The 27,803-nt window shown below is 39.8% G+C and overlaps 1 protein-coding gene across 1 annotated transcript; it reads left to right on the top strand.

The window, feature by feature from the left end:
- Positions 1–27,803, top strand: LOC308689260 (peroxisomal succinyl-coenzyme A thioesterase-like; the record flags this gene model as incomplete). Its single annotated transcript, XM_081362915.1, has 10 exons — positions 1–101; positions 9,710–9,823; positions 14,142–14,344; positions 17,089–17,188; positions 17,309–17,499; positions 17,684–17,847; positions 25,007–25,126; positions 25,421–25,503; positions 26,853–26,872; positions 27,700–27,803. The coding sequence occupies 10 exons, from the start codon at positions 1–3 to the stop codon at positions 27,801–27,803; spliced, it is 1,200 nt and encodes a 399-aa protein (XP_081219041.1).

The raw sequence follows: 27,803 nt of genomic DNA, 5'->3' as shown, positions 1-27,803 counted from the left end.
ATGCTAAATGCTGGTGTCCTGGAGACGTTCTTCTACGTACCTAAAATCAATTGGAAAAAGCTACCCAAACCAGCTGGATTTGACGGTCAGATGTCTGCAAAGTAAGTGTGATCTCTCATGTTGCTTTGTAGGTTTTTTATTTCAGAATTCGACAACTTCACGTTGTCTTGACCAGTTGGCTATAGAATAGCCTATCTGACTGCATTATTATTATTATTTTACTGAGTGGACAGTAATAAAATTATTAATAAATTAATATTAATACTGCCCTGCAATGAAACATTTAATTTAATTAACTAAATTAAATGTCAGTCATCTTGAGGTTTGCTGATTGGTTATGCCTCGTTTACTGCCGAACCGTTGAAAAAACCTGTCTGCATTAGACAGTAGCCGCGTTTCCATACCCTTCAAATTGCGCAAATTGAAATTGCGAATTGAAAATAAGCACAATAGAAACACGTCAATTTCGCAAAAACTCCCGTTTATCGCAAAAAAATTTACGCTCACATGAGGTGGTTTTTCAGGCAATTCGAAAAAGGAATATTTCGCAAAACTGCAATGGAAACAGTTTTTGCGCATTTACAGTCACCTGTTAGAAGACGCGGTGTGTTTGAGGTCCATGTATAGCTACGCAAATAATAATAATTTTATATTATTTAATTATAACATTTAATAGGCTATATTTAGAAGACGCTTTTATGCAAAAAAGGAACAAAGCTGGAGCGCGCACTGCATGGCACGGAGGCGCGGCCGCGAACACTTGCATTTTCCTTTCAACAGTGGAAACAACTTAAAATACTCTATCATTTCTGGTCATACAGAAAATAATAATACATTATTCCCAAATACTTTTATTTGTGTAAACTCACAACAACAAGAAAACGTTGAGCTTTTGTAAAATAAAATAAAACAATCAGACGCACTTTCATGATCTCCGTGAGCGCGAGAACTGAAACAAAAAATAGCCTATGTAGGCTAAAGCTTGAAATGGCCACTTTAAAACGAACGTGTTCATTTTCTCGTATTTGAGGCGTGGTTTACGAATGCCCAGAGCCGTTTATTGGGCGCTATGAATGTCTATCAAATGCGCCTGTAGCTCATAGCCAATCGCTTCAATTATACCAGATGACGTATGTAGAGTGACAGAAATTCGACGAGGAAAAAGACGATGGGTCAAAGATTTATTTGTACACGATGGCGTTTAGCGAATATTACCGTTTGTGCAAGATAAACATGAGGGTAGAAGGTAACGTCGAATCTGATGCCATGTTGGATCCATAGATATAAACAAACTGCTTCGGTGTCGTCATCGTCTTGCTGCTCCCTCCCCGTTCTGTGATTGGTTCCCTTTTTCAGGGGAAAATCTGGTCCATGGTGTCCAGACTGCCTAGCAGCGTGAATAAAATCGCGCTGCGAGCAAGGCAGTATGGGGAAACCCAGGGGAAACCCATGGGGAAACCCAGAGACAGTTGGTGTAGCCAGTTCAAATTAAAATGTTGGTGTTCAACTTTGCATTTTAAAAAGACAACAACAGTTCATTTTTCGTTTTTCAATTACGGGTTAAAAAAGGAAAAACGAATGGACACAAAAGTAGCCTACATGGATCGTTTGGACAGAATACGAGACAGAGTTCTTTATTAAATTCATAAAAGAAACAATAATTAGCCTATAGGAATACTGGATTCTAAATCTCAAAGAAATGCCACGATCAAAACATATGTTTTCCAGGTAATTTATTTATTTATTGGAAGAAAACTTTTTCAAGCTTCAATCAGTGATCATATAAATAAATTATTAAGTTTTTTTAACATGTAACCAGTCACCTTTTGAAAGTAGCTTTGCACTTCAAATTGGATCGATTGGATCGATTATATTGTTACGCCATCAGATTTTTAAAAAACATTTGTCATTGAATCGTTCATTCAGGAGATTCGTTCAAAAATGCTGATTCATCTATGAAACAAGTGCATTTGATTGAGGAATTGAATCATTCATTCAAACCCAAGTTTTTTTTTTTTATAATTCAGATTAATTAAACATTTTTAATAGACTTCAGCAATTAACATAAATTATGCTATTTTGTTTAGTTCAGAATCGTGATCTCTATTTTTATTCTCAGTTTATCCAGAATTTTGTAGCTCTAATACATAGCTTGTGTATGTATCATTTTGTTCTATTTAAAGTAATGTATAGAAGGTAGGGCCCGAAAGTGACTCAAGCCCAGGGGCCCCCACCACCCTAAGTCCTGCCGTGCCCGTAGCGTAAGCTAAACTTACGCAACACGAGAGTACAGTCGTGAGAGAACGACACTCGGTTATTAACGTAACCTCGGTTCTCTCTAGAGAGGGAACGAGTGTTGCGTAGCCTGCCGTGCTTGTGCTGCGCTATGGTTTCGCTTCCAGTCGACTGAAATCATTGTGCAACCTGGGCGATGGGTATTTATAGGCTAAGGCAACACCCATCTTGGCGGGCCATGACGACAGCGCGAGGCGAGCCTCTCATTGGCACTGACGTCATGTCTGACGCACTGATAGGTTGCAGCAGTTGCCGCAGAGCAGCCAATAGGCGCGCGAGCTGTCTCGCCTAGGCAGGGCCGGCGATTGCTATAGGCGAACTAGGCGGTTGCCTAGGGCGACAAATGTGTTGGGGGCGCGGACGCACTCTAGTGTCGCCCTATCTACTTCCCATATTAATCATAAAATTAGAACGAAACGCGAAACAAAACATGTTTATTAAACATGATCAAAGGGCAAAGGGCGCCCCCTCAACCACACGTTTAATTACTTGTCAACCTGATTATTAGATTGAATTTATTATTTTTGTCGACCATTTCTGGATTGGCGGGGGGCGGGAGGGTTGCGTTACGTTACGTTAGGGAAGTGCTCAGCTGCTGGCGCGTTGATCGAAAATGAAGCGGTCTAAACCTCTGGTGCACAGGGACGAAAACGGAGAAAGGAAGAAGATAAAAAATAAAGCTCATTATAGAGTAAGTCTTCTCATCTTAGCTATTAAGGTGTCCAATGAAATAAATTTACTTAGTATTGTAGCCTACATCACCTAATATTGGACGTTTCATTGCTGTCACTAAGCTATAGTTTGCTAGCTATAGTTACTTTGAAGGTGAATAGAAATGGCAGAAACAACTGTTAATATTTTATTATTTGAGATAGAACTAAAAGAACTTAAATATTTTAATTTTGTAGTGGTAACCTACATACATTATCCATAATAGCACATTTGTTTGTAGAAGGTATAGTTAAACCAGTTTAATGGTCATAATTTGCTTAAATTAATCCAATTTGGTAAATATCCTTGAACATTCTTTGTAGAATTTGTGTATAAACAATTTACAGTTGATTCTTCAAGTCATAATTTGCTTGTTGAAGTGTTGGAGTGACTATTAGAGCATTTTTGTTTGTTCATCAATGAACATTCTTCGTAGCATTTTTGTATGTGCAATTTATTAGAGTGTATCATTTAAAGGGGGGGTGAATTACTGTTTCATGCATACTGAGTTTTTTACACTGTTAAAGAGTTGGATTCCCATGCTAAACATGGTCAAAGTTTCAAAAGTTAAGTTGTATGTTTGAAGGAGTATTTTTGTTCCAAAAATTGTCCTTCCGGTTTGTCACAAGTTTCGGAAAGTTTTTTTCGAGTATGGCTCTGTCTGACGTAAGAGAGGGCGGAATTTCCTTATATGGGTCCTAAGGGCAGTTCTCCGGTAAGATCGCGGGCGCGCGCGCACTCGTAAAACAGAGCAAGAGAGTGAAAGCAGTTCGCCATCAAAGCGCCCTGCCCGGCTTTTGGAAAGTCAGTGTCACCAAAGAAGTGTGTTTTTGGTTGCCAGGGCAAGACAACCCTGCACAGATTCCCAAAGAACCCAGCGTTAAGGCACCCGTGGATGGAGTTTGTTTTCCTGAGCATAAACGGAGTTGTGCAAGACTGTTGTTCCCTGCATTTCGACGATGATTGTTTTATAAACAAAGCCCAGATCGTCTAATGCTTAAGGATCGAGCAGTCACAATGATAAAGGTTCGCGGTCATGCGTTGGAACGGTGAGTAAAACTGTTGAACAAATGTCTCTGTGTGTTGTTAGCTCGGCGCGTTAGCACAGCTTTAGCTTCGCCCACACGGCCTGCCCCCAGCCACTCGTTTTTTTCCGGAAAGACTTGGTACAGCCAATCTTTCAATTAAAAATATAATAAAACAAAAGACTTTTTGGAGATATGAAGGATGCAATATTACTCTATAGGTACTCAAGATTAACAGGAGATTGACTGAAAATGAGCATTTCACCCCCCCTTTAAGTAATATTTTGCTTGTTGAAGTGTTGGAGTGACTACAGGTGAAACTCAAAAAATTAGAATATCGTGCAAAAGTTCATTTATTTCAATTATTCAACTTATAAGGTGAAACTAATATATTATATAGACTCATTACATGCAAAGTGAGATATTTCAAGACTTTGTTATGGCTTACAGCTTATGACATATCAATTCATATCAATTCCAATTTTCTGTGATTTTGAATTTGGGGTTTTCATAAGCTGTAAGCCATAATCATCAAAATTATAACAAATAAAGGCTTGACACTTATCAATTTTCTTATAAAGAGCGGGGGGGGGGGGGGGGGGGGGGCAAAAACTCAATCTTGCCTAGGGCAACCAAAGGGCTATAGCCGGCCCTGCGCCTAGGTCTGCCGCTGCAGCAAATGCGTTTTACATTCTAAAAATTAAGAAAGAGAAAAGGAGTTTTCCCGTAGCGTAAGCTAAACTTACGCAACACTCGTTCCCTCTCTAGAGAGAACCGAGGTTATGTTAGTAACCGAGTGTCGATTTCTGCCGTAGTTTTGGGTTTCCACCTCCGACGTACAGCAGCGTACATCCACTTCCCTAAACTTTGTCTCATTCAGAGACCAGAGACCCAAACTGGGCTCTGAGCCTGTCAGAAGGTCTGAGATCTACCGTATCAGCAGAGCAATCACATAATGCACATCAGACTAAGATTATTTTCTGAAATATAGTGACTTTATTCTTGTAATAGCCTATTAATTTTTTTTTCTCGAAATATGATGACTCCTCCAAATATATATCAATATATATATATATATATATATATATATATATATATATATATATATATATATTGAATGTGCACAAAGTTTTGAATTGCACAAAAAAAATGTTCACTCCCACAATGTATGTGTCTTGCAAATGGCCTCAGGCACAACCAGAGACATTTTGGGCGCTGCAGCATATTAAATATATAATAAATAGTTTTTCTGCGTGAGAAATACGTGTGGCGAGAGGGCATGACAAAAGACCGAAATGAGTGACTGTCACGTGACACTTGAGAGCCCTGACTGACTGCACTGTAGCAGTTACTGTTACACTGTTTAACCTGCAAGCTAGCTAGCCTGCTAAAAACACCAAGCTTACATTAGCTACTGCTACTATTCCCCACCAATTCACAAGCACAAGAGAAAAAGTATTTTGTACTTACATTTAATACCCCTGGAACTCAATGGAAGTTGATTGAAGATGGCATAGTTGGTAGTGTTGTTATAACCAGTCAACTGAACCAAGAATCTTTTCACAAAACTGACAAAACCTTGTAAAAACTGTCAAAATCCATCAACATTCCGTGCATGAGCTACTTTCTGACATTCTAACTGAAAGTGGGTGAATATCAAAATACATGATAGAAACATTTTGTTAAACCACTTACAAGTGTTATGTTGACAACACTATTGAAACAATTACTTTTTATTATAACTGTACATGAATAAATAGGCCATTTGGCCCTGGACTAATTGGGTATTCTATTTGTTCTATTTACTGGCTGCACAAGTCTAATTTAAGGCTCTCACAAATAAATAGTATGGGTATATTATACATTTTCTGAGTCATCAGAGTGCCTTGAGTATTGAAGTTGTTGAGTTTTGTGTCCGTGGTGTTCTTTCATGCCACAGGGATAAAAGAAAGCACACAGTTTAGGCGGAAATTGTGAAAAAATGTGTGTTATTTCTGGTTTAAAGAAGTCATGTGACCTCTGTGTTTGTCAGACAGATTCAGTACTGGGCTTAAATGAAAGCCTAAAAGGTCCCCTTTCCAACGATACCAAGCACCATATTATAGAATATTGACAATATCCCTAGCATGAGCCTAAACCAGATATACACCAGATTTCAAAAAATGAAATTAATTTTAGGGGGTTAGTAACTTCATAAGCTGAAAAAAAGTGATTTCGCTACCACTCCTGCACTGCTATCATGATTTTTCTAGTGCTAGGGGTGTATACCTTGCCAAAAAACAATGATAGCATTTGTCCCCCTGATGATACCGATCAACCCCCCTGGCTCATGGACTATATGTGCATTTCTTGTTGTTTATTATAGGTTTGATTACTGAGAAAATAAACTGTTAGAAAAGGTAAGGCAAACTTAATGAAATAACTTTGGCTGACAAACAAACAGAAGGCAATGTCTAAAGACCATGTACTCCCAAGCAAGCCACACCAAGGCCTTTAAACTTCTGTCCTGCAGAAGGTAAATAAAGGCAAATAAGGCAAATAAATGGCTCCTGCAGTTCTTTACAGCTGGTGCTGATATGTGACTAAGTTTCACATTTCGTTTTACAGCGACCAGTTACCCCACATTTACAGGATGGTTCATTGGATCTCTTCCCATTATAATGTGAAGAAGTAACCACTTTTGTATAAGCGGCCGAAGCTCAAATCTGATTTCTGTCAGCCTCCACTTTTCTCCCTAGCATTTTCAGTCATTTCTGTATACTATCCTGTGTTTGTGAAGTGTGTTAATGTGTTTCATGCCAGTTAAGGTATATGCCAGTCCCACACCGAGTATCTCCCCCACAGACTATTCATGCCAATCACCCATTGGAATGGTGGCAGCTGATATTACTGAAGATCCTGTGACACCATCATGAAATAAATGTGTCCTAATTCTCCAAAACTATTTCACTAAGTATGTAAAATTGTACCCTATGAAAGATCAGAGAGCTGTAATGGAACAGTATGTCACAGAGCATGTGACATGTCTACTCATGCTAGCTAGTCACTCTAATCCAGTAGTTTTCAATCCTGTTCTTTTGGACCCACTTGGGGACCTGAGCCAAGAGAGGAGTGGTGAGTAAGAAGGTCAGTGCAGCATGATCAGTTTCTCATTCCAGTAATTGGCTTGGAGCGACAGGATAAAAGCAACCGGGGAAGGTGCGAGAGAACTTGGTGAACTCGTGTCTGTGTGCATCTCTGTGGAGAACAAAGCCAAAGGAACTGTTAAATTTAAGGGACAGTGTTTGTTTTGTTGAGAGAACTGTTGGAAAAAAGTACACCTCTGTCTTCTCCTTGCCCTGAAGAACTGTCACAACAATTATGAGGAGTTTCACTGCAGCATTTTTTAATTATAAACTTCTGTATATGGCACGTGTGACAGCATTAAAACAAATAAACTGTGTGAGCAACCTGATATCCTTAAGGTAAGTCATTTGATTTGTATACATTCACTGTTGAACACATTTCATCTTGGAGTTAAACCCACTAAACACTATCATACATTCATTTTTTAAGGGTTTTTACCTACGGTAAAGGCCATGGCTACCATTTAACATCTAATTTTTGCACATGTAATTGTATATGACAGTTTCTAAATGGACACTCTAACACAATGATCAGAGTCTGATATCTAAAACACCTATGATCAGAGTATATGGCACCATTTACATCCAATTGATCCGAATGGGATCCACATTGTTTTGTGATCAGATTACTCCCAAAACACATTTGGAGGTGGCATGTGACCAAATTGCCGTTAATAGATTGAACCATAATCATGCAGAAGATAAATTACATAAAGTAGAGATGTGGTAAGCATGTTCTTATAATTTTTCATATTTTTGCTTAACCCTCTGAGGTCTGAGCTGTTTTCTGGGCCCTGGAGGTGTTCTGACATGCTCTGACATTTGTGGTTATTTCTGTTACTTGTGACATTTTCATGGCTAAAGTCTAATTACACTGTATTCAGCACAAACTCTGCTACAATAATATATCAGCAGCATGTATGTAAAAGTTTGTAGTTTTGAGATAATGACATTTATGCGTGGTTTGTGAAAATACAAAAATAAATTCTCACTGAAATAAGGTCATGAAACCCATACTGATTATTTCTTCACAAGACTTTTGAAAATTGTATCACGTAGCCTAGAATATTTGCTCTAAAACTATGTGAGAATCACCCTGACTGCTCATTCAGAGAAGACAATATATTGATTTAAAAATTTTACGACGTGTTTTGTGTTAGAAAGCAATATGCGAAGGGGCGGATCACCTCATTAATATGAAAGCTTTCCACACCTGAGAAAGACAAAGAACCTCCCTAATGGCCCTATTAGGAGCTTATCAGGGCCCATCATTCTGACCAACCTTGCACAAAGAATGAGGAGATTTAAAAAAGAATGGCTTTTAAAATTGTTTGGATTTATTTACAACACAACATAATCCAAAGATACACAACAAAAAAGCACTTATTGAAGAAAGAGACCTTTGTGCCATTCCTAAAAACATTGTACATACCTTTCATTTTCTAAGGTGTTTGATTTTCACTTTACCATGTTCATGTACTGTGACATGTACTGTGAATGTTTAAGTCAGCAGGACTCAGTGGCATCTGGGCCCTGAAAAAAAAAAAAAAAAAGAACATACTAATATCAAGAGAAAGGCCTGCACGATTTTGGGAATACATTTTAGATTTTTCTTGTTAAAATTGCTTTTTAAAATTCACAGAATACACACACACACTCACACAAATGTTTCCAACAACATATAATGAACACCAGGTTTGTTGTGCCTTGTAGGTATAGGCTATGCGCAGTGCTGCATAAAATAATAACAATATAGCAGCCTATATATATTTTCAAAAAGATTTCAGTAACAACTAAGCTAGAGAAAAATATATTGATTATCATGTTACTTCAAATGTTTCCATTCGTTATGATGATATGAAATGAGATAATAGTAAAAACATGAAGCCGTTTGGAGCGTTTTGCTTTTCCAAAATATGATACATTCAAACGCGATCACGATCAAAAATATGATACATTAAAACGCGATCGCGATCAAAAATATGATACATTAAAACGCGATTGCGATCAAATATAAAACATTATGGTTAGGCCTACCATATACATAGCCTATCTACGTTTGAGCAGATATCCACAAACACAGTAACAGTAAACACGGGTCTAAATATTATAATATTCACCATATATCTAGCAACAGTTCAACTGCAATGTGAAATTTATGCAACAATAGCAAACTAATATGTAAGAATTACTTACCTTATCTTTCTTGTCTTCAAATATCGTTCTTCTCCCAGATAGCAATTACATGTGGGCCACATGTGGGTATTATCTGGCACATATGGCCTAGATGTGGCATGGCTGAACAGATATGGGCCAAATCGTAGCCATATTTGTTTTGCCATAACTTTAAAATCTGCGGGAAATGCTCTCTTGGTTCACAACTGATTTTGAGGTATATGGCCCAGATAACAACGAACACATGAGGACCATATGTGGTTGAGCTATGGCACACAGTGAGAAACACCGACTTGTGGTAAACATTTGGCTTATACGTGGAAAAACACAGGAATCCTGAAATCAAGTGCGGCAAACATCCGCCGTTCCACACCTCAGGTTGCTCTGCATCTTCCCTCCTATTGGTGGAGTGAGACTACGGCGCGAGTTTGACTGCGACGCTGGCCAGCTGACGGATTTTACTCTGCTTTCCTCACGACTGTGTACATTCAGGTAAGTGATGTTTTGGCATTTTAAAGTCATATAAATGAAATATGCAGCATTATGTGTCAATATTGCATGTTATTATGCGTTTAGTTATTCGTTCCATCGAGGAAGGGGTTGAACTAGCTAATATTTTCCTCAGTTTACTGCTATAACTTACAATAAAGTTTAATGTAACTTAACATTTAACTTAGGCTATAGCAGTTCGCTGGTTTGCCGTTTTAAATTAAGATGTTTTTGTTTATAAATCAACAGCTCACTTTCATACACAATAAAATAGTATAGTTTGTCATTGTGTAGTAGCCTATTTGTGAATTAAGGCGACGCGGTCCAATGTCGGTGTTACTGTTTGTCAGAATACTAAATCCTAATTTGTGTTCACAATCATTCAACTAATCATAATAATATAAAAATGCCAAGAATAAACACATTAATACGTGTGCATTATTGTATGTATCTTTATTTAACTCTGAAATGATATTCAACCAAGACTTTTTCTCATGACCTTTCCCTCTTTAAAATTAAATTTGTAATGTTAACGTTAGGCTATTAGTGTCAAGTCACAATACCAAAATTATGACTTTCGATACAATACCTGAACATTAACATGAACTAATAATGAACTGCACTTCTACTGCATATATTAATATGTGTTAATGTTAATTTCAACATTTACTAACACATTCAATCTAAAAAAATTGTAGGCTACTTGTTAACTTTAGTATGCACTGTGAACTAACATGAACAAACAATGAATTGCTGTATTTCTGTTAACTATCAATTAATTGAGCAGCCATTCACTGCCATTAAAAAACTTGGAAGAGGCAGGACATTTTTATAATTACTCTAATTTCTCACGATATAGTTTATATACCATGCTATGGTATACTGTCATACCACCCAGCCCTAATGTGTGGTATGGGTGGGGCAATGACAATAATTTCCATATTAAAAACCTAGAAAATATGGTTTCAGATGGAGTAAATAATAGTTTAAAGTTCATTTTTGAATATAAAAGCACTTCCATTTTAGGGTGGTCTATTTAAATGCATATTTCAACCACTTACACAATGTTTTTTTTCCCTATCAGATTACCTATGTGGGTTTGGTTGGTGGCTTTGACCTGGATAACACCGTGTGGAGAGTGCTGAAAGGCACTTTTACAACTGCTGTGGCACGTTATGAATTGGAGAGAAGTTGTCATTGGTGAGACCTTTTTTAGAAGTCACTTTTATTTGTATTGCACTTTGCACAATTCACAACTTTTCAAAACCGCTTTACAGAACATTGTATTTTTATTTCTGTTATCTCAGTATCGAACCAAACTACTTTTTTTGTCATTACCTGATCACATCCGTGGCTCACTTAAGTGACTGCATTTTTTTATTTAGAAGTTTTATGTTTTGTTTTTTATATATTGCGAATCATATTGTTTCAATCATACATTTTAAAGCTGTAATCACAATATAAGATTATCATTCTGTCAAAGTCTCATACCAGCGCATGCCTACAACTATCTGTATTTAGTTCATTATCACTGTGTATTTAAAAGGTTAGTTTACCCAAAAATGAAAATTCTGTCAGTAATTACTCACCCATGTTGTTCCAACCCCCGTAAGACCTTTGTTCATCTTCGGAACACAAATTAAGATATTTATGATGAAATCTGAGAGCTGTCTCACTCCTCTATAGGCTTCTCTGTTATTGAAACTTGCCAGCCCAGAAAGTTAGTAAAGACATTGTTAAAATAGTCCAAGAATACAGTGGCTGAACCTTAAGTTTGTCAAGTGTCAAATACTTTTTGTGCACAAAACAAGCTAAAATAAAGACTTTATTCAACGTAGTGTAACAGCACAGCACTTCTGTGTTGTACGTCAGAACGTAGGGCTCATTACTGGCCAGCATCCCACACATGACCAGCGTCGGCCAATAGTGAGTCTACGCTCTGACGTACAACCCAGAAGTTGGAAAAACTTGAGGGTAATTACAGATAGAATTTTCATTTTTGGGCGAACTAACCCTTTATGTTCCTCCTTGCATTCAGTACTTGGCCCATTATTGTTTGTGTGTTTCTGCTTCCAAATTGTCTCGCATCATTGCAGATTATCTTGAGTTTATTTTGTGTTTGTAAAAACACTTATTTTTGTAGACTCTGTCTTTGGACTCAAACATGACATTAATGCTATCTGTGTTGGTGTGTTTTTACATTAGAGTGTGCATGTCTTTTTTTAAAAAAAGAAGCAGAATACATGCAGTGCTGTAAATTTTAACCGGTTGTTGGTGCAAAAGTATTCTAAAAATCGAAATAATTTGTCATAAGGAATTACAGTATAATTCTGGCCCACATATTGAAAAATACAATTTGCAATTCCTTTTGAAAATTTACTGGAAAAAAAACTGGTAATTCAGAGGTGTTTAATTTGTTAATAATTGCAATTAAAATATTAAAGGATATTTACATTAATGATTTTTTTTTATTATCCTGCAGCTCTAGCTTCCAGGTTGTATTGCTGCTAACATTATTTAAATTCTTCTTTATTGCAGGTGCAGTCAGGCAGAATCCCCTTACTGGAAAAGGTCAACACATTGCCGACCCTCATTGGAGACTTCTCTGCACATAAACACACTTCTCAACTCTTTACCTTTCAAGTTTGCTTTAACTTTCTCAATTTCTCTTTAAAGTTATCTTTACCAACTGTGATTTATTTGTATTACTCTCATTGGACTAATTAAACATAACATTAATACAAGCTTTGATCGAGTGTTTTGAACTTTGGTGTAAAAAATTAGCTTTGAATGCTATTTATATTATTAATTTGTATTCTTGAATGTTTTCAACTGAATTCTACTTAAAATAAGTACAACTGAGTAGCTGTAATTATGTGTTCTTAAATGTTTTCAACTGAATACTACTGTAATTATTAAATTCAACTCTGTTGCTGTAATTATATTTATTTTGATAAATGTTTTCAACTGAATACTACTGTTATTATTCAACTCTTGCTGTAATTATATTTATTTTTATGAAATGTTTTCAACTGAATACTGCTGTAATTAAGCACAACACTTTAGCTGTAATTATTTAAATGCTTGTCAAAATAAATAGTTTTGAGTACATTTGTTGTTGAGTGTTTAATTTACCTGTGAGTTAATAGGACTTTAAATACTGTCAGCTGCATGTGGGCCACATAAGGGCCATTAGATTTTAACAGAACTCAACCATACTAAAGTTGCATACCAGGCCCACATATGGGCCACATGAATTTGTGTAGTATTTGGCTCATGCTTGGTGGAGTTATGGCAGTCCTTTGGTTCAGTTCTGGCAAAGGAGATGTGGGCCATATCTGGGCCGGCAAACACAAACTAATCTGGGCCACAGCTCAGCTGTTTATCTGGCCCACATCTGTGCCAAAGGTAATTTGCTGACTGGGCTTCTTCTGATGTAAATCCAATGTAAGCTCAGGCACGTCTTTCAAACTCGACGAAAAGTGAAGTGAAGTGTTTTGTTGTTGAGGTAATGAGGGCGATCGCGTTCCATGTGGAGATTTGCATGTGAATATCTTTTGCGCGAGTGGGCGTGGCCGAATTAAAAATAATTAGGAAGCGTTTGAGAAGCTGGAAATCTTGTTGGTTTTATACAAATTACTTAAACAGAGAATATTTGTTTTCGTTTTGAATCCGATCATTTAAAAGTACACACTTAAATGTTTATAAAGGTGTATGGCTCATAAATGTGTGACAAGTATTCGCTGAGTTTTGTTTCAGTTTATAGACGTGCTCAAGAAAAAAAAGTTCACCGCGACGGAGAGGCAGAACGCACACACTGTTTATTTTCTTTATTTTACAAAAGCACAATGTTTTGATTTGATTGGAAGTGGACACATACAAAAGTAGAAATACCACAGATTCTTTTTTTATATTTATTTTTTCTGTATGACCATAAATGACGGAGAAATTTAAGTTTATAGTGCTACAATGTGGAGAAAATCCAGCAAAACGCGCCGGCGCGTTTGTCGACCTCAGAGGGTTAATTATCTCTTGAACTTCAGCAAACAAGTAATACTGCTTAATGCAGTTGGAAACTAAATAAGGTTGAATTTATTAGGTATTGTCAGCCTGACACCTAAACCTGAGATAAAGAATTCAAATAGTATTTCTATATTTGAATAGTATTCTCATTCATATTCCTTACAAACACAAGCTAAATTAAGATAAACCAGAAGGAACTTTAAGATTGGTGGTATTTTCAGATGTTTCTTTGGGTGGAAGTGAAAAAAAGTTTATAGTAACCATGACTGTTTCAATCTCTCCTGTAATCTCTGTATAGGACTGGGAGCACTCAGAAGAGGACATGTCCACTACTCTCTGTCCATCCCAGTCGAGGGCTGGTGGATGAGAAGTTTCAGATTGTTGTAACAAATTTACCACCAAGTCAAAAGGTGACACTACACTCTCTACTTCAAACAGAGGTTAAGGACTTCTGGGAGGCATTTGGACACTACATCAGTGATGAACACGGAACAGTTACAGGTGCGTGGTAGTCTAATGTCTAATGCATGACTTACAAAAGTTACAATGGTAACATTTTCACTGGAATACTATGATTATGACAGTTATTGTTACTGTTAGAATGAAAAGGTGTAGATGACACACAGCTCAAATCTCTATTACTTTGAGTTACTGAAACCTCTCATGACACGTTTACAGATCAGAGCATCTCTCACACTGGCTGTTTCTCAATTCCAAGAACATAAAGAACAAACTTGCGTTCTCGTGGAGACCAGTCCTGCCAGGCGACCTTGAAATAACAAACTCGGAAGGATGCTGGGACACAAAATGCATCCTAGTGAGAATTGAGATGTGATGCTATCTTGTTGCTCAACTGACCTTCCCAGCATATTATAAGTAGAGACTAATGCACAATTAATATAACATAACACAAACAAATGTCAAAACCTAAATTTAACTGTGTTTGCATCCTGAGCTGCCCACGCTCTTCTAATTTTTTCACCTGCTCCCCTTTTCAACTGCGGCCATCCACTGATTTCTCTCAGTTTTTTCGCTGTATGTCGCTTTCCAAATCTGCCGCTTCTTCGGTAGACAGCCTATCACGGGTGCACTGATCGCCGTGAAAGACCTTCACCCGTTCTGCGTGGTCTGCCTGGGCTTCAAGGATGCAGAAGAGATTTTTGAGAACCCGGAGAATTGCAGCCATTGCCTTATGCTGCCGAAGAAACTCCTGTTGCCGCGACACAATGCGTCGAGTTCGGCCTTTCTGACTCGGATGGGGGACACGGTGACGATCATGTGATACTGAGGGCTTCCCGGGGCGCAACGTCCGTCAATCGGACTGACCAGCCCAATCCTGCATTCCCCGAAGATGACATCTTTGCGGGAAACCTCCCGTTCGTTGATGAACCGGCCATTTCTGCGTGGGCTTTCTCGGGGTCTCAGAAGGCGAGGAGGCCATCCCGCCCTCTGGTGTTCCCCAGGCTAACGCTCCTGCGGCCTTACCCCAGTCCATCCTCCTGGACTTGAGTGGCTGGCTCCACAGGGCGCCACCGACCAGGAAAGGGACATTTACGAAGCTGCTGGGACCCTCTCCCTACCTGAGGAAACAACTCTCTTCTCCGTCCTCCCAGGGTGCGCAAAGCACATAAGGAACAACTGGAGCGACCCGCTCGATTTAAAACACGGTCTCGCTGGCCTCAAGGTAAAGGAAATGGCGGCTCTCGGCATGGGTGATCCCCCGCCATCGAGCCTTCTATCGCCGGGCACCATAACCCCTCCAAGGGCAGGCTGCTCACTCCCCCGAAGCCAGTTTTGCACAACAAGATGGACCGCTTTTCTGCTTCAGTGTACCAGGCCACTTACAAGTCCTTGGCCAAGCTCCAGTGGCCAAGGAGCTTGGTCCACCACGATCACCAGCATGCCCAGTTCTGATGGTTGCTTGCCCCAAGCTTTATGTACCTTCCCGTCCTGTAGTTCCTGCACCAGAGCCAGTTTACAACATGGCCGCCACACCAGAATCCTCAGACAAGATGCCCGCTACGCCTGTGTCTTCAAACAAGATGGCCACCATGTCAGAGCCTCTTCCCATCGTGGCTGCCACTCAAGAGTCTCTTCACGACATGGCCGGCATACGAGAGCCTTAACTTTCACAGACATTTTGCCAGAATCTTCAGCCATCATGAGCATCACGTTAGAGTCTTCAGCCATCATGGACGTCACATCTATGTTCCCTGACTGCACATGAAGACATTAAGGCTTTCCCTAGGCACTTGAGACGGGCTTCAAGTCTGGAAGGACACACCGCAGACGTCGGTGCCAGCAGCTGGCATCTCAGCAGTAATGTCAAACCTGGGGGTCCCTGAGGAGGTCCCACTGTCTACTATACTCCCTGTTACGTTGATGGCTATTTGGTATGTTTGGGCCGTGCACTGTGCTTCAGTTGAAGAGTCTATTCCAGAGCCTGATCCAGCCTATGAGTTTGCTTTAGAGTCCACCTCAGTCTATGAGTCCACTCCAGAGTCTTTGTTTTAATGTTAATCAAACAACAAAGGACAAAGAAACGCGTGCACACGCAATTATCTAGACTAGATAAACCTGGATCAAATTAGTGAGATTGCGTGAGCTTCAATTACCTTTTATGAAACCTCTTTAGCCCCAACTCATTTGTTAGGCTCATTCAAGTCCGGTTTTGGAGTTGAATCCCCGCTTTTCTAAGCGGCTTTTATGGAGAAGGCCCCTTCTCTGTTTGGGCATGATCAGTCATCATGACCAAATTGCATTCATAATCGGCCTGACAGTCGTGTAGTTTGTTCCCGGCTTAAGGTGTTTGAGTCATGTTTCAAACTACATAATTTAAGTAACCTTCACCATAAGCCTCAACCAGGTTGATCAGGTTGACAACCAGCCCACTAATTGGACCAGCCAATGGTCATAAATGACAAACAGCTGAAGTAGCTATAAACTTAGCATGGAAAGCTGGTTTTAGCTGGATCTTCCAGCAGTTTTCCAAACTGTGCAATAAATTAATTCAACTTACTGTACCTTCACAGCAACAATTTCCATTCATTTGTATAGTGCATTAGAAAACAGTTAGGTAGATGAGGAGAATACCTTGGAAGGAAACATGATTCAGCATGGAAGTCCAACTCTTTGGGCTGTCACATATTTCTACAGATATAGAATTCTACAGTATATTTCTTGAGCGAACAATGATCAAGACATTAAGTACATGATGTGGATATGCCCTATTATATATACCTTAGGGACCAAAGATGAAAGTTTGGGAGGCACTTATGAAGGAACAGAGACAATGGGGTTGCTGTGGAGCATGAGACCCATACCAGGAAGTCAACAAGGACTAGATTAGACTAGAACAATATGATAGTGTGTGCTTTTTATTACCAAGTTTAAATTCAGGTTTCCTTTTTATTTGAGGGGTTTGACACTCTCTTTTGTAACCTAACTACATACTCTTTACTCCAGAATACGCAAGAGGGATGTTCTTACACCGATGGTAGTTCACATTTCAGTTTACAGTGGGCATCTATCTCAAGGCTTCAGCCAGAAACCACCCCTGGCGACAAGTGTTATAGAGCGCTGGCATGTAGCACCAGGTGTGAAAAGGATAAATATCAGGGAGGAAGAAGTACAAGGAACACTATTCTTACCTCCAGGTACACACACACACACACACACACACACAAATTAAATAACAGATTTCTAATCACTCATAACTATTTAAGTTCAATTTGCCATTGGTTCATATTCTCTGGTATTTCCAGGGGTCAATATAGATCTTTTGTTAAAGAAGTCATGATAATTACTTGTGTGTAAAAATTACTTGCTGTGTGTTTCTAGGCCCTGGGCCGTACCCAGGAGTGCTGGACTTGTGGGGAGCAGGTGGTGGTTTGGTCGAATACCGCTCTGCCCTGCTTGCATCTCATGGCTTTGCATCCATGGCACTTGATTACTTTGCTCCAAAAGGATTGAGATTGCAAGATGTTGATATTTCTTACTTTGAGGTAATTTAGAACTTTTGACAGTCTCCTAATGTGGATCAACCTTGGCATTACATTTGATGTGATCTGGCATCCATCTGGCATTCTTCCAGAGGGAGAAGCTCAAAGAAATTATTGTCCATCAAAGCAAATGTGATAATATTAGGTAGTCACTGATTAGCCACAACATTGTACACAAAAGGTTAAGTCAATAACACTGATTATATCATTACAATGGCACCTGTCAATGAGTGTGATTTTTTAGGCAGCAAGTGAATGGTCAGCCCTGAAGAAGAAAAGGTTTTTTTGGACACTTCTTTAGATGGTCAGGCTGGGAGACCAGCTTAAACCAGTTGAGAGCAGCCAACCAGCTTGAATTTCTTGTGAATTTCAGTTCTTGAATTTCATGTGTTGGAAGCAGGAAAAATTAGTGATTTTTACAAGAGCCAAATGGTGGCTATGCCGTAAAATTACCTACAAAAATTTAATTTAAATAAAATAATCAAAAATTAAATTAACTACAAATTATTGAAGCTACAGGGGATGCCTGGCCGAACGAAATATTTTCGGATTTTCTACTCATTACCTATCACACACTCTCAGAAAAAAAGGTACAAAAGCTGTCACTGTGGCAGTACCTTGGCACACCTTTGTACATAAAGAGTGCATTTAAGTCCCTCAAAGGTACATATTGGTACCAAACGTGTACATATTAGTACCTAAATGGTATGTATTAGAACCCTGTTGAGGGGTACTGTCCCATTGACAGCTTTTGTACCTTTTTTTCTGAGAGTGCAGGTACAACATATAAGGATGCAGAGGAAGCATTGAAAGTCTACTTTGTGCCAAAAGCTAACATAGTAGCTGGTAATTGCTGTCAGGCGCCTCACAAGACAAGAATGTGCTTATCTCACAAATACGTAAGAGGCTTTTACTAGAAACAGATCTTAGACTGGACAGAGCTGTTACGATAGCAAGCCAAGATCCTGCAGCCAATCTGGCTAAATCTATTTAAAATTCCCAACAAGTTCCCATTCCCGCATCCCATCCCATTCCCGCCCCCATACAAGCGGTGCAGCACACAGTAAAACACAGAACGTCTCAGTTACATATGGTAACCCTCGTTCCCTGAGGGAGGGAACGGAGACGTACGTCGTGGTGAACAATGAATAGGAATCTCGCTAGAGAGGCCAATCTACTTCGAGTGAAACTAAAACAAGCCAATACACATTGGCGTGCAATCATTTGCATCAGCTGTGCAGCCTCGCAGCGCGGGTATTTAACGAGCAGCTGGTGAGATTGCACTTCAGTTTTTTGCTGAGGAGCCAAGCCTGAAAGCTGGTCACCCGAAGGAGGCAACGGCGCCGAGTCGTCATCCGCAGAGAAGTCTGACCCACCCTCCGATGCAGCGATCGACATCTGATCCTCACAGGGAGCCCCAAAGGAGACAACCGGTACACACCGCTAGGATGGTCCAGCTCTCTCCAATGGGGGCTCAACTGGCTGCGGAGCATGAGAGGGGTGAGGGCTCCTAGGGGGTTGGTTCCCCGAAGGAGACGCGCTCACAGTGATCCTCAGGTCACCCATGTCACTGCCTGAAGCAACCCTTTGAGGAGGATTGGATCGAGGCAGCGGCACGGGGCCTTTGCAGGAACGTGAGTCTCGACCGCATCTCCGCGATGGTCATCTTCCCACAATGGGTACATGACTTATCCACAAGCGCTGCCTCAGCGTGTTCAATGCCCAGACACACGAGGCAGCATTTTTGACCATCCCGTGAGCCCAGGTAACGACCGCATCCAGAAACACACAGATAGAAAGTCATCTTTAAAAAGTCGCTCTCTATCTGTGTAAGCTCTTTTAGGGACTGCTCTCACTGGTGCTGAAACACGCAGGGGAACAGTCACTGCGAACACAGACAGGAATGTGCACCTGTCTGTGCGCTGTCTCTCTCTCTCTCGCTGGCAGGTCTTACCAGCTGTAAAAACAGCTTTTAAGCGCTCTGATGGCGCACCTTACCAGCTGTTATAACAGCTTTTTTGTTTGCTCAGTATGTAACAAAAACAAAAAAGACAGAGAAAAGAAGAGAGAAGAAAAGAAGACTGCTCGCGCTGCCATGTTGTAACGCCCGCACCGGGAAGGAGAGGTCCAATAAGGCTCGTCAAAGTCACACTCTGTACTGTAGAACGCATCGAAGTGCTTGGCTCCGAAGCAAAAAGCTGAAGTGCAATCTCACCAGCTGCTCGTTAAATACCCGCGCTGCGAGGCTGCACAGCTGATGCAAATGATTGCACGCCAATGTGTATTGGCTTGTTTTAGTTTCACTCGAAGTAGATTGGCCTCTCTAGCGAGATTCCTATTCGTCGTTCACCACGACGTACGTCGTAGTGACCGAACAATAGGGAACAAGGGGAAAACCGTCACATGCACCTCTTATTTCTGCACAGGTGGGGAAGAGGAAGTCATGCTTTTGCTGTGTATAAAGTGTAAAACGATTCCGCTAAACTGTGCCAGTCAGCGCAATCAAACATGTGCGAGGTACTGTACACAGAATATTCAGCTCGTACTCCCAGCATTACAAGCGCAGTGACTATATCTACTTCTGACTCACAGACTTGTGTGGTGGATTTAGTGGTTGACACTGGGTCTTTCGTATCTATTCTGCCCTACAGTACTTATGCATGCCATTTCAGAAACGTTGTGCTGACACAACCCACAGCCAGGCATGTGACGTATTCGAAAGCCCAAATTCCGGTGGTTGGGTGTTTGTCAGTGAAACACCACTCATGAGGATTGAAAACAATCAAGTCCTGCCTCCTAATGCTTTACCTGTGCCTGCCTCTCCTGTGCCAGTCTTTCAGTACATTGTTGGTGAGACAACTGATTTTGGATGTGCTAAAAACTTGTATACACCACGTAAAGCTGGATGAACTATCACACCCGTGTGTCAAAAACGTTGCTGTCTGACACTCTCTTTTCATAGTGCTGTGTCAGAGAAAATTAAATTGCTTGCAATGCAGCTGTAGTGGTAAAACGCATCAACCCCTCTCCATGGGTGTCACCAATTGATCTTATGCAGAAAAAGCAGGGTAAATTAAGATGTTCAATAAAGTTTTCCATTGCCACACATGGAAGAAATACTCACTACTCTAAAAGGTTCTACTGTTTTCACTACCATCGACCTGACTAATGCTTACTACCAAGTACTGCTGCATGAGGACAGTCATGACCTCGCAGCCTTCACTACTCATGACGGACTGTTCCATATTGTTGTTCCTTACGGATTGGCTTCGGTGCCTGCAGCATTTCAGAAGATGAAGACCATCATCCTGGCTGGCTTGTCAGGGGTTGAAAATTACCTGGACGACATTATCATCCATGGAAATGACATGTCTATGCATGAAAAAGCACCTTTCAGTCATCTGATGCTGATCTACATTGCGCTCCATACTTGGACTTGTCGTGGTACAGTAAGTTTATTCCTGATTTTGCCACTGTTGTAGCTCGAGTGTGTGCATGCATACAAATGGATTCAGCTGGTCAAAAGAAACTGAACAAAGTTTGACCAGAGTAAAGTGATTGCTAGCAAACAGCTCTGCTATGGAATTATTTGACCCTACACTATACACAATTATCTCCACAGATGCTTATGACTAAGGTGTGGAAGCCATGTATTCTCAGGTCAGCCAAGAACTGTGACCTTTATGGCCCTGAACAAACTGTGAACTTTATGCATTGGTGCAATTATGCACTGGTGGAAAAGGAAGAGCTAGTATGCATGTAGGCCGTCGAGAGGTGGCATACATATCTGTGGAGCCGGCGTTTCACTCTATGTACAGTACAGATCATCAGACACTGACAACCCTGCTTACCACTAAGGGTGTCAGCTGTTCTGGACTTTGTGTAGCAAGGTGGTCTGCACGTCTTATGTCATTTAATTATGATGTGGTACGCCAGGTTCTCAAATTGCTGCTACTGATTATCTGCACTTTTGCCCTTTTGTGCTTCTTCTTCAGATAATGCTGTTGCTCCAGCACCTGTTGATGATGTTTATGAGTTTTTTGCTTTTGTATCTACCACCTGAAATTCTCTGTCTGCTGCTGATATTGATGCTACATGTGCTTCTTGCCCTGCACTAAACAAACTTCATACACATATTTCTAATGGTTGACCTTCTTCACCTAAGGAACTGGAAGTTGATTTGCTGCTGTATACTATAAACAGTGTCTGGAACTGTCGGTTAAGTACATTTTTGTCTTCCGAGGCTCACGGCCGATTGCATCTGCTGCTCTTGGATCTGTGCTGGTCTCCATAGCGCATTAAGGACATCAGGCGAGGTGAGAACCAAACAATGCCTTCGTGATCTCTATTGGTGGCCAGAGATGGATGCTCAGGTTAATGCTGCTGTTCGTTCCTGCCACATGTGTCAGCTCAATGACAAAACTGTCAAGTCACACCCTGCTCCTCTCCAGCCAGTGCTGCTGGCTGTGGATATAGTCGGGCCATTTGACACTGCTGCATCCGACTGCAGGTTTGCAATGACTTTAACTGATTATTACAGCAAATGGCCTGAGATCTCCTTTACTCACACTGTCATAATGGATTCTGTGGTTTCATTTCTGTCATCAGTCTTCAGCCGCCATAGAAAACCATTGAGTATTGTTACTGATAATGGTGTTCAGTTTACATCTGCTGCTTTTGTTGCTTTTCTGTGTAACCCCATCATCTCACAAGGGATGAGGAGAACTCAGAAAGGGCCACAACCACAGTGTGTTTCGTTGCAAATATAGCAAAATTTATTATACAAGATTCACAAGAAACACATGGGGTAATCAGAGATGGCAAAGAGAATAAAAAAACAAACAAACAAAATTGTAACCGTTACAGACAACAGGGTTCCCAATCCTATCCAATGGAAATTGCTCTGAAACTATGTGCACACTCACAAGTTCAATAAACACACTTTCACTCCAAACTCCACAAGTGTAAAGTAAATCAAAGCACTACCATCTGTTCCCAAAACCTTACAGAGTAAACCACATACAAGAAAATGGGAACCCCACCGTCAGTTGTAGGTCCACAACAAACAAAACAAGAACAAAATAAAACAAAACAAAACAAAGACAATTTCACAAATTAAATCAATCCCTTTGCCACTTCCATACACAAGACCCAATTCAGCATTAAAGTCATCTCTTCAGACACCCAATAAGCCACCAATGCTTTCACTAAAGTAAACGACAATCATGCATCATCTGTAAAGAAAACAAAGAAAGAATACACATTGATGATTGCCCTATAAAATATTTACAAGGATAAAAAAAAAACCTCAATCATTAAAACATAAAACACAAATATAAAATAAAATAAAACTTAAAACCAAATCTCCCTATTAAATAATTCAATTAATATCAGTACCTGTATTCTCAAATATATCTGCTTAATTCTCTGAGGCACCAATCAACACCATTCCCATAAGAACACTAAAACAGAAAACAAATACAAACATGTTAAAACTAGACAAACTCACTATGGTCTCATAAATCAACAACCCTTACCTTCCCACTTCAGTTCTATAAATCAACTTGGTTTTTCATCTGCTATTACACAGCCTTTGAAAGACACCAAACAGCTTTTTCCTGTTTGCCACATGGTACCAGAAAGAGGAAGTCTAAACAGTTTGGTTTCCCTTTATAGTATCTTAATTCATGGGATTTGTAGTCCATCCAATTTGTAGTCCTTCCCCTTCTACCCCATTACATCTGGAAGTAAGGATTATTCGCCATCATTGTTCCTCTCTTTACTTCCCGACAGCTAATGGTGCTGTAGAGACGTTAAATCGTGTGCACAAACACAAATAGCCATCCAGCTACATCAGGCATGGAAACCTGTGGTAACTGACTTCTTGTAGGTGTCAACCATGCTGCAACTGGTACTTCACCCTTTCAGCTTCTCTATGGCTGGTAAATGTGCACAAATCTGTCTATGTAGTCGTCTGCTCCTGTGCACACACCAACTGACATGAATGTTCGCCAAAGGGTTACGCGACTGCAACACAAAATGAAAAAGTACATTGATGCTAAGCAGAGTGCTTACACTCCTTGTTTCCAGGAGGGGAAACACTATACACAATTGTCTCCACAGATGCTTATGACTATGGTGTGGGAGCCATGCATTCTCAGGTCAGCCAAGAACTGTGGCCTTTATGGCACTGAACAAATAGCCATAAAGTGAGGGTACAGAACTCCTTGCATGTTCCTAAGGGACACAAAGTTTACTGATCCTCTCACGGTTGCCAAAAAAATGGGAGTGTGTACATATGTTTTTAGTGATGGAAAGACACAGAATGCTTCCCATCTCCCTGCATTTCCAGGCACACCAACAACTCTGGCTGAGAACACTCACTAGTCACTAGTCACTACACACACACTTATACCACTAGACCCAAACGTTATGTTCAGAAACCTAGGTGGTTAAATGACTATGTTACTAAAATCTGATGTTCTTAAAAAAGGGTGAATTATATTGACTGCTATTTTGTAAAGGAAGCCAGAACTGTCGAAGTGTTGTTCTGACGTAATGTGTATAAGAAAAGAATTGAAAGAGTAAACAAGATGGATGCCGTTTGTTTCTCCTGTCTTGTCCGCTTTATTAGTTAATAACTCATGACAGATATAACAGAGTTGTTTTCCCATAAAGGAGTTGTTATACTGCCAAATTTCACGCTATGCCAACTCCAAATTCTGTGTAAAGTTTGTCATGACTGGCTTTTAATCCATGAAAGGATGGAGATCACACTGGACAAATGCTGGAAAACGATTTAAATAAAAAAAAAAGTCAGGAAAAAAAAGCCTTGTGTGCAGCACTCTGAGATATGCCCACAAGGCTATTGCTCTGACCTGGGGTGACCCGAGTTAAAGTCCTGGCTTATCGTCCCATTCCCTTCTCTCCTCTCCAATTGTTTCCTGTCTCTCACTGAACTATCCTATCAAAGGCAGAAAGTTAAAATATATTCATATATAAACATTTTCTCTAAGTGGTGGAACAAACCTCCAACCTTCACCCAAAAATCAGAATCCATTGGATTTGAGTATATGCAAACCTAAGTTGGGTTGTGTGGTGAAAGGCTGATTAATCTTTACAGATGTGTGCGTTTATATTTGTGTGTACATATTTATTGTAGAAAGGATACCAGATCCTGAAGAATCATCCAGTGGTACAGTCGGATCACCTGGCTGTGCTTGGGCTGTCTTTTGGAAGTATAATCACACTCAGTATTGTGGCCTACTCCAATGTCATCAAGGTTTGCTTGGCCTACACCAGTGGTCTCCAACATTGCTCCTGGAGAACAACTGTCCTGCAGACATCAGTTTCAACCCTGCTCCGACACATCTGCCTGTAATTTTCAAGTAACCCTGAACACCGTGATTAGCTGGTTCATGTGTGTTTGATTGGGGATAAATCTGAACACTGTAGGACAGTAGCTCTGCAGGAGAATGGTTGGAGACCCACACACATGAATCTATATTTTTAATGCAGATATATTTTTCTTGAATTACATTGGTATGTTGATCAGTCTCTATTTATTGTCTTTTAGCCCCAGTGCTCTGTGTGTATTAACGGAAGTCACCTGATTCCTTTTGACAAAAACCTCTTTGAACTCATTGAGGAGATGAAAAAGTGAGACACAGAATATGTTATGGTGTTATAAAGTGTTTTGCAATTTTTGTTATTCAGTGTGGGCCCAAACTTTGAGCACTTAATTCACACTTAAAAGTGTAAGAACTTGACAAGTACTGCATCTCTGTCATTGGCTTTCTTAGAACCACAGTTACATTCATAACTGGCATTTTATTTTATGCCTCCTGACTGTCAGTGAGGCTTTTGGATGACCACATACCAGCATAGGAAAGAGTGAAAGATACACGTCCATCAGGAAAGAAAACTATACTTGGGAGAACTGCAGGAACAAAAACTGTATATGACGCTTAAGAAATTCTGTAGAAACTAGTTAAAGTGGATGGGGATGACCAGGTAGCCTCTGCACATATATCACTAAGTGGGACCCACACTTGTGTGTGTGTGTGTGTGTGTGTGTGTGTGTGTGTGTGTGTGTGTGTGTGTGTGTGTGTGTGTGTGTGTGTGTGTGTGTGTGTGTGTGTGTGTGTGTGTGTGTGTGTGTGTGTGTGTGTGTACTTGTTTTTCTATCCCGGTGGGGACTTCAACCTGAATGCACACAGATTCATGGGGACTCGTGTCACAGTGGGGACCTAAATAGAGGTCCCCATGGGTAAACAAGCTTATAAATCACACAGAATGAGTTTTTTTGGAAATGTAAAAATGCAGAAAGTTTTCTGTGATGGGTAGGTTTAGGGGTAGGGTTAGTGTGAGGAGATAGAATATACACTTTGTACAGTATAAAAACCATTAAGTCTATGGAGAGTCCCCACAAAGATAGTAAACCAGACGTGTGTGTGTGTGTGTGTGTGTGTGTGCGTGTGCGTGCATGCATGCGTGCGTGTATGTGTGTGCACGTACAGAGTGGTTGGTAAAATTCCGGTCGAGAGTCTCCATTCACAGTTTTCATTGCTCCCTGCTCTTTGAGCACAAGATAATATGCGTAAATAAATGTAATATGGTTATATAAGATGTGTATTTTTACCTTTGGCAACCAGAAAGTTTGTGTATGTACATTTTGAGCATAGTACCAATGTCCATTTATAAAACTTATTTTTGTAAAACACTTTTTCATTCAAATAAATGCCATATTAGGTCAATTAAAAAAATTTAGGTTTGACTTAAGTGTTCAGATGTATTATGGGGCCACAGTATGTGATACAGTGTGAACTGAAATAATTGTAATAATTTGCTCAATTTTTAAACAGCAGTAATATTGAGTAAATTTGTTCAATATAAATATTTTACTAATGATAAGCACTAAAAAAATTATTACACGAATGTAGATAAACTACGTGTGAATGAGGAAAACCAGGTAATTCACAGAGATGTTATCTTAACGACTCCCCCAGACCCACCAGTAAAAGTAGATGTGAGTATACACAGTATGTTCATATTATGGATATGTTGATATATAGTCTGTTTTTCTTTTCTTTTTCTTTTTCTTGTGATGTCAATTGTCTGTTTTTATTTAAATGCACACAGGTTGGGAGAATAAAGTGTCCACTTCTGTTGGTGACTGCTGGTGATGATCAGGCTTTTCCTGCAGTTGAATCTGCTGAAGATGTGAGTTACATTTCTGCTGTTAAGATAATAACTGTCTGAAACTGTTGTAGTAACTTTTTTAAACTGTTTTCAAATGGCTTAAATTTGGATAACATGTGAAAAAGTTTTTTGAAGGTTAAAACAACGGAAATGTTGTTTTTGAAAATGATAAAAAATGCTGGCACTGGCTGGCAACTTTAAAAAAAAAATGCTGGCAGGGAAAGAGTAAAAAATAAAAGGCATTTCAAACCCCTTTTGTACCCTTTATGTAATGGAAAATGAAAAATTTACTAACTATTAATTTATTAAAAAGCTTTAATTTAAATTGTTTGACATGATTTGGATCCCTGATATTTACCTTTTAAACCCAGATTGAGATGATGATAGAGAAAGCAGGAAATTGGCACTTGTTGGAAGTCCTGACTTATCCCGGGTCTGGTCATCTAATTGAACCACCTTGCTCACCTCACTTTCGTGCAACTAACTTCAACCTACAGTTGACAAAACAGAAAGGTATACCGTATGCATGCATAATCAATTGTCTAATTTCATATTTGATTTTTTTTTTATTATTGGCTTAATGCCAGTTCTAGATTTTATTTGTGATTGTGTGTGTGTGTTTTACATCTGTTTTACATGGTGTTGTTGCTGCAGTTGTCGTTCTATGGGGTGGACAGACCCAATCACATGCGTATGCACAAGAGGATTCATGGAATAAGATATTGGCATTTCTGCGGGAGCACCTCTACTTCAATTAA

The sequence above is a fragment of the Scardinius erythrophthalmus genome (genome assembly GCF_964197995.2).
Source record: "Scardinius erythrophthalmus genome assembly, chromosome: 4".
Lineage (NCBI taxonomy): Eukaryota > Metazoa > Chordata > Actinopteri > Cypriniformes > Leuciscidae > Scardinius > Scardinius erythrophthalmus.
The sequence above is the reverse complement of the archived record's forward strand: the minus strand, read 5'-3'. Positions and strand labels throughout refer to the sequence as shown.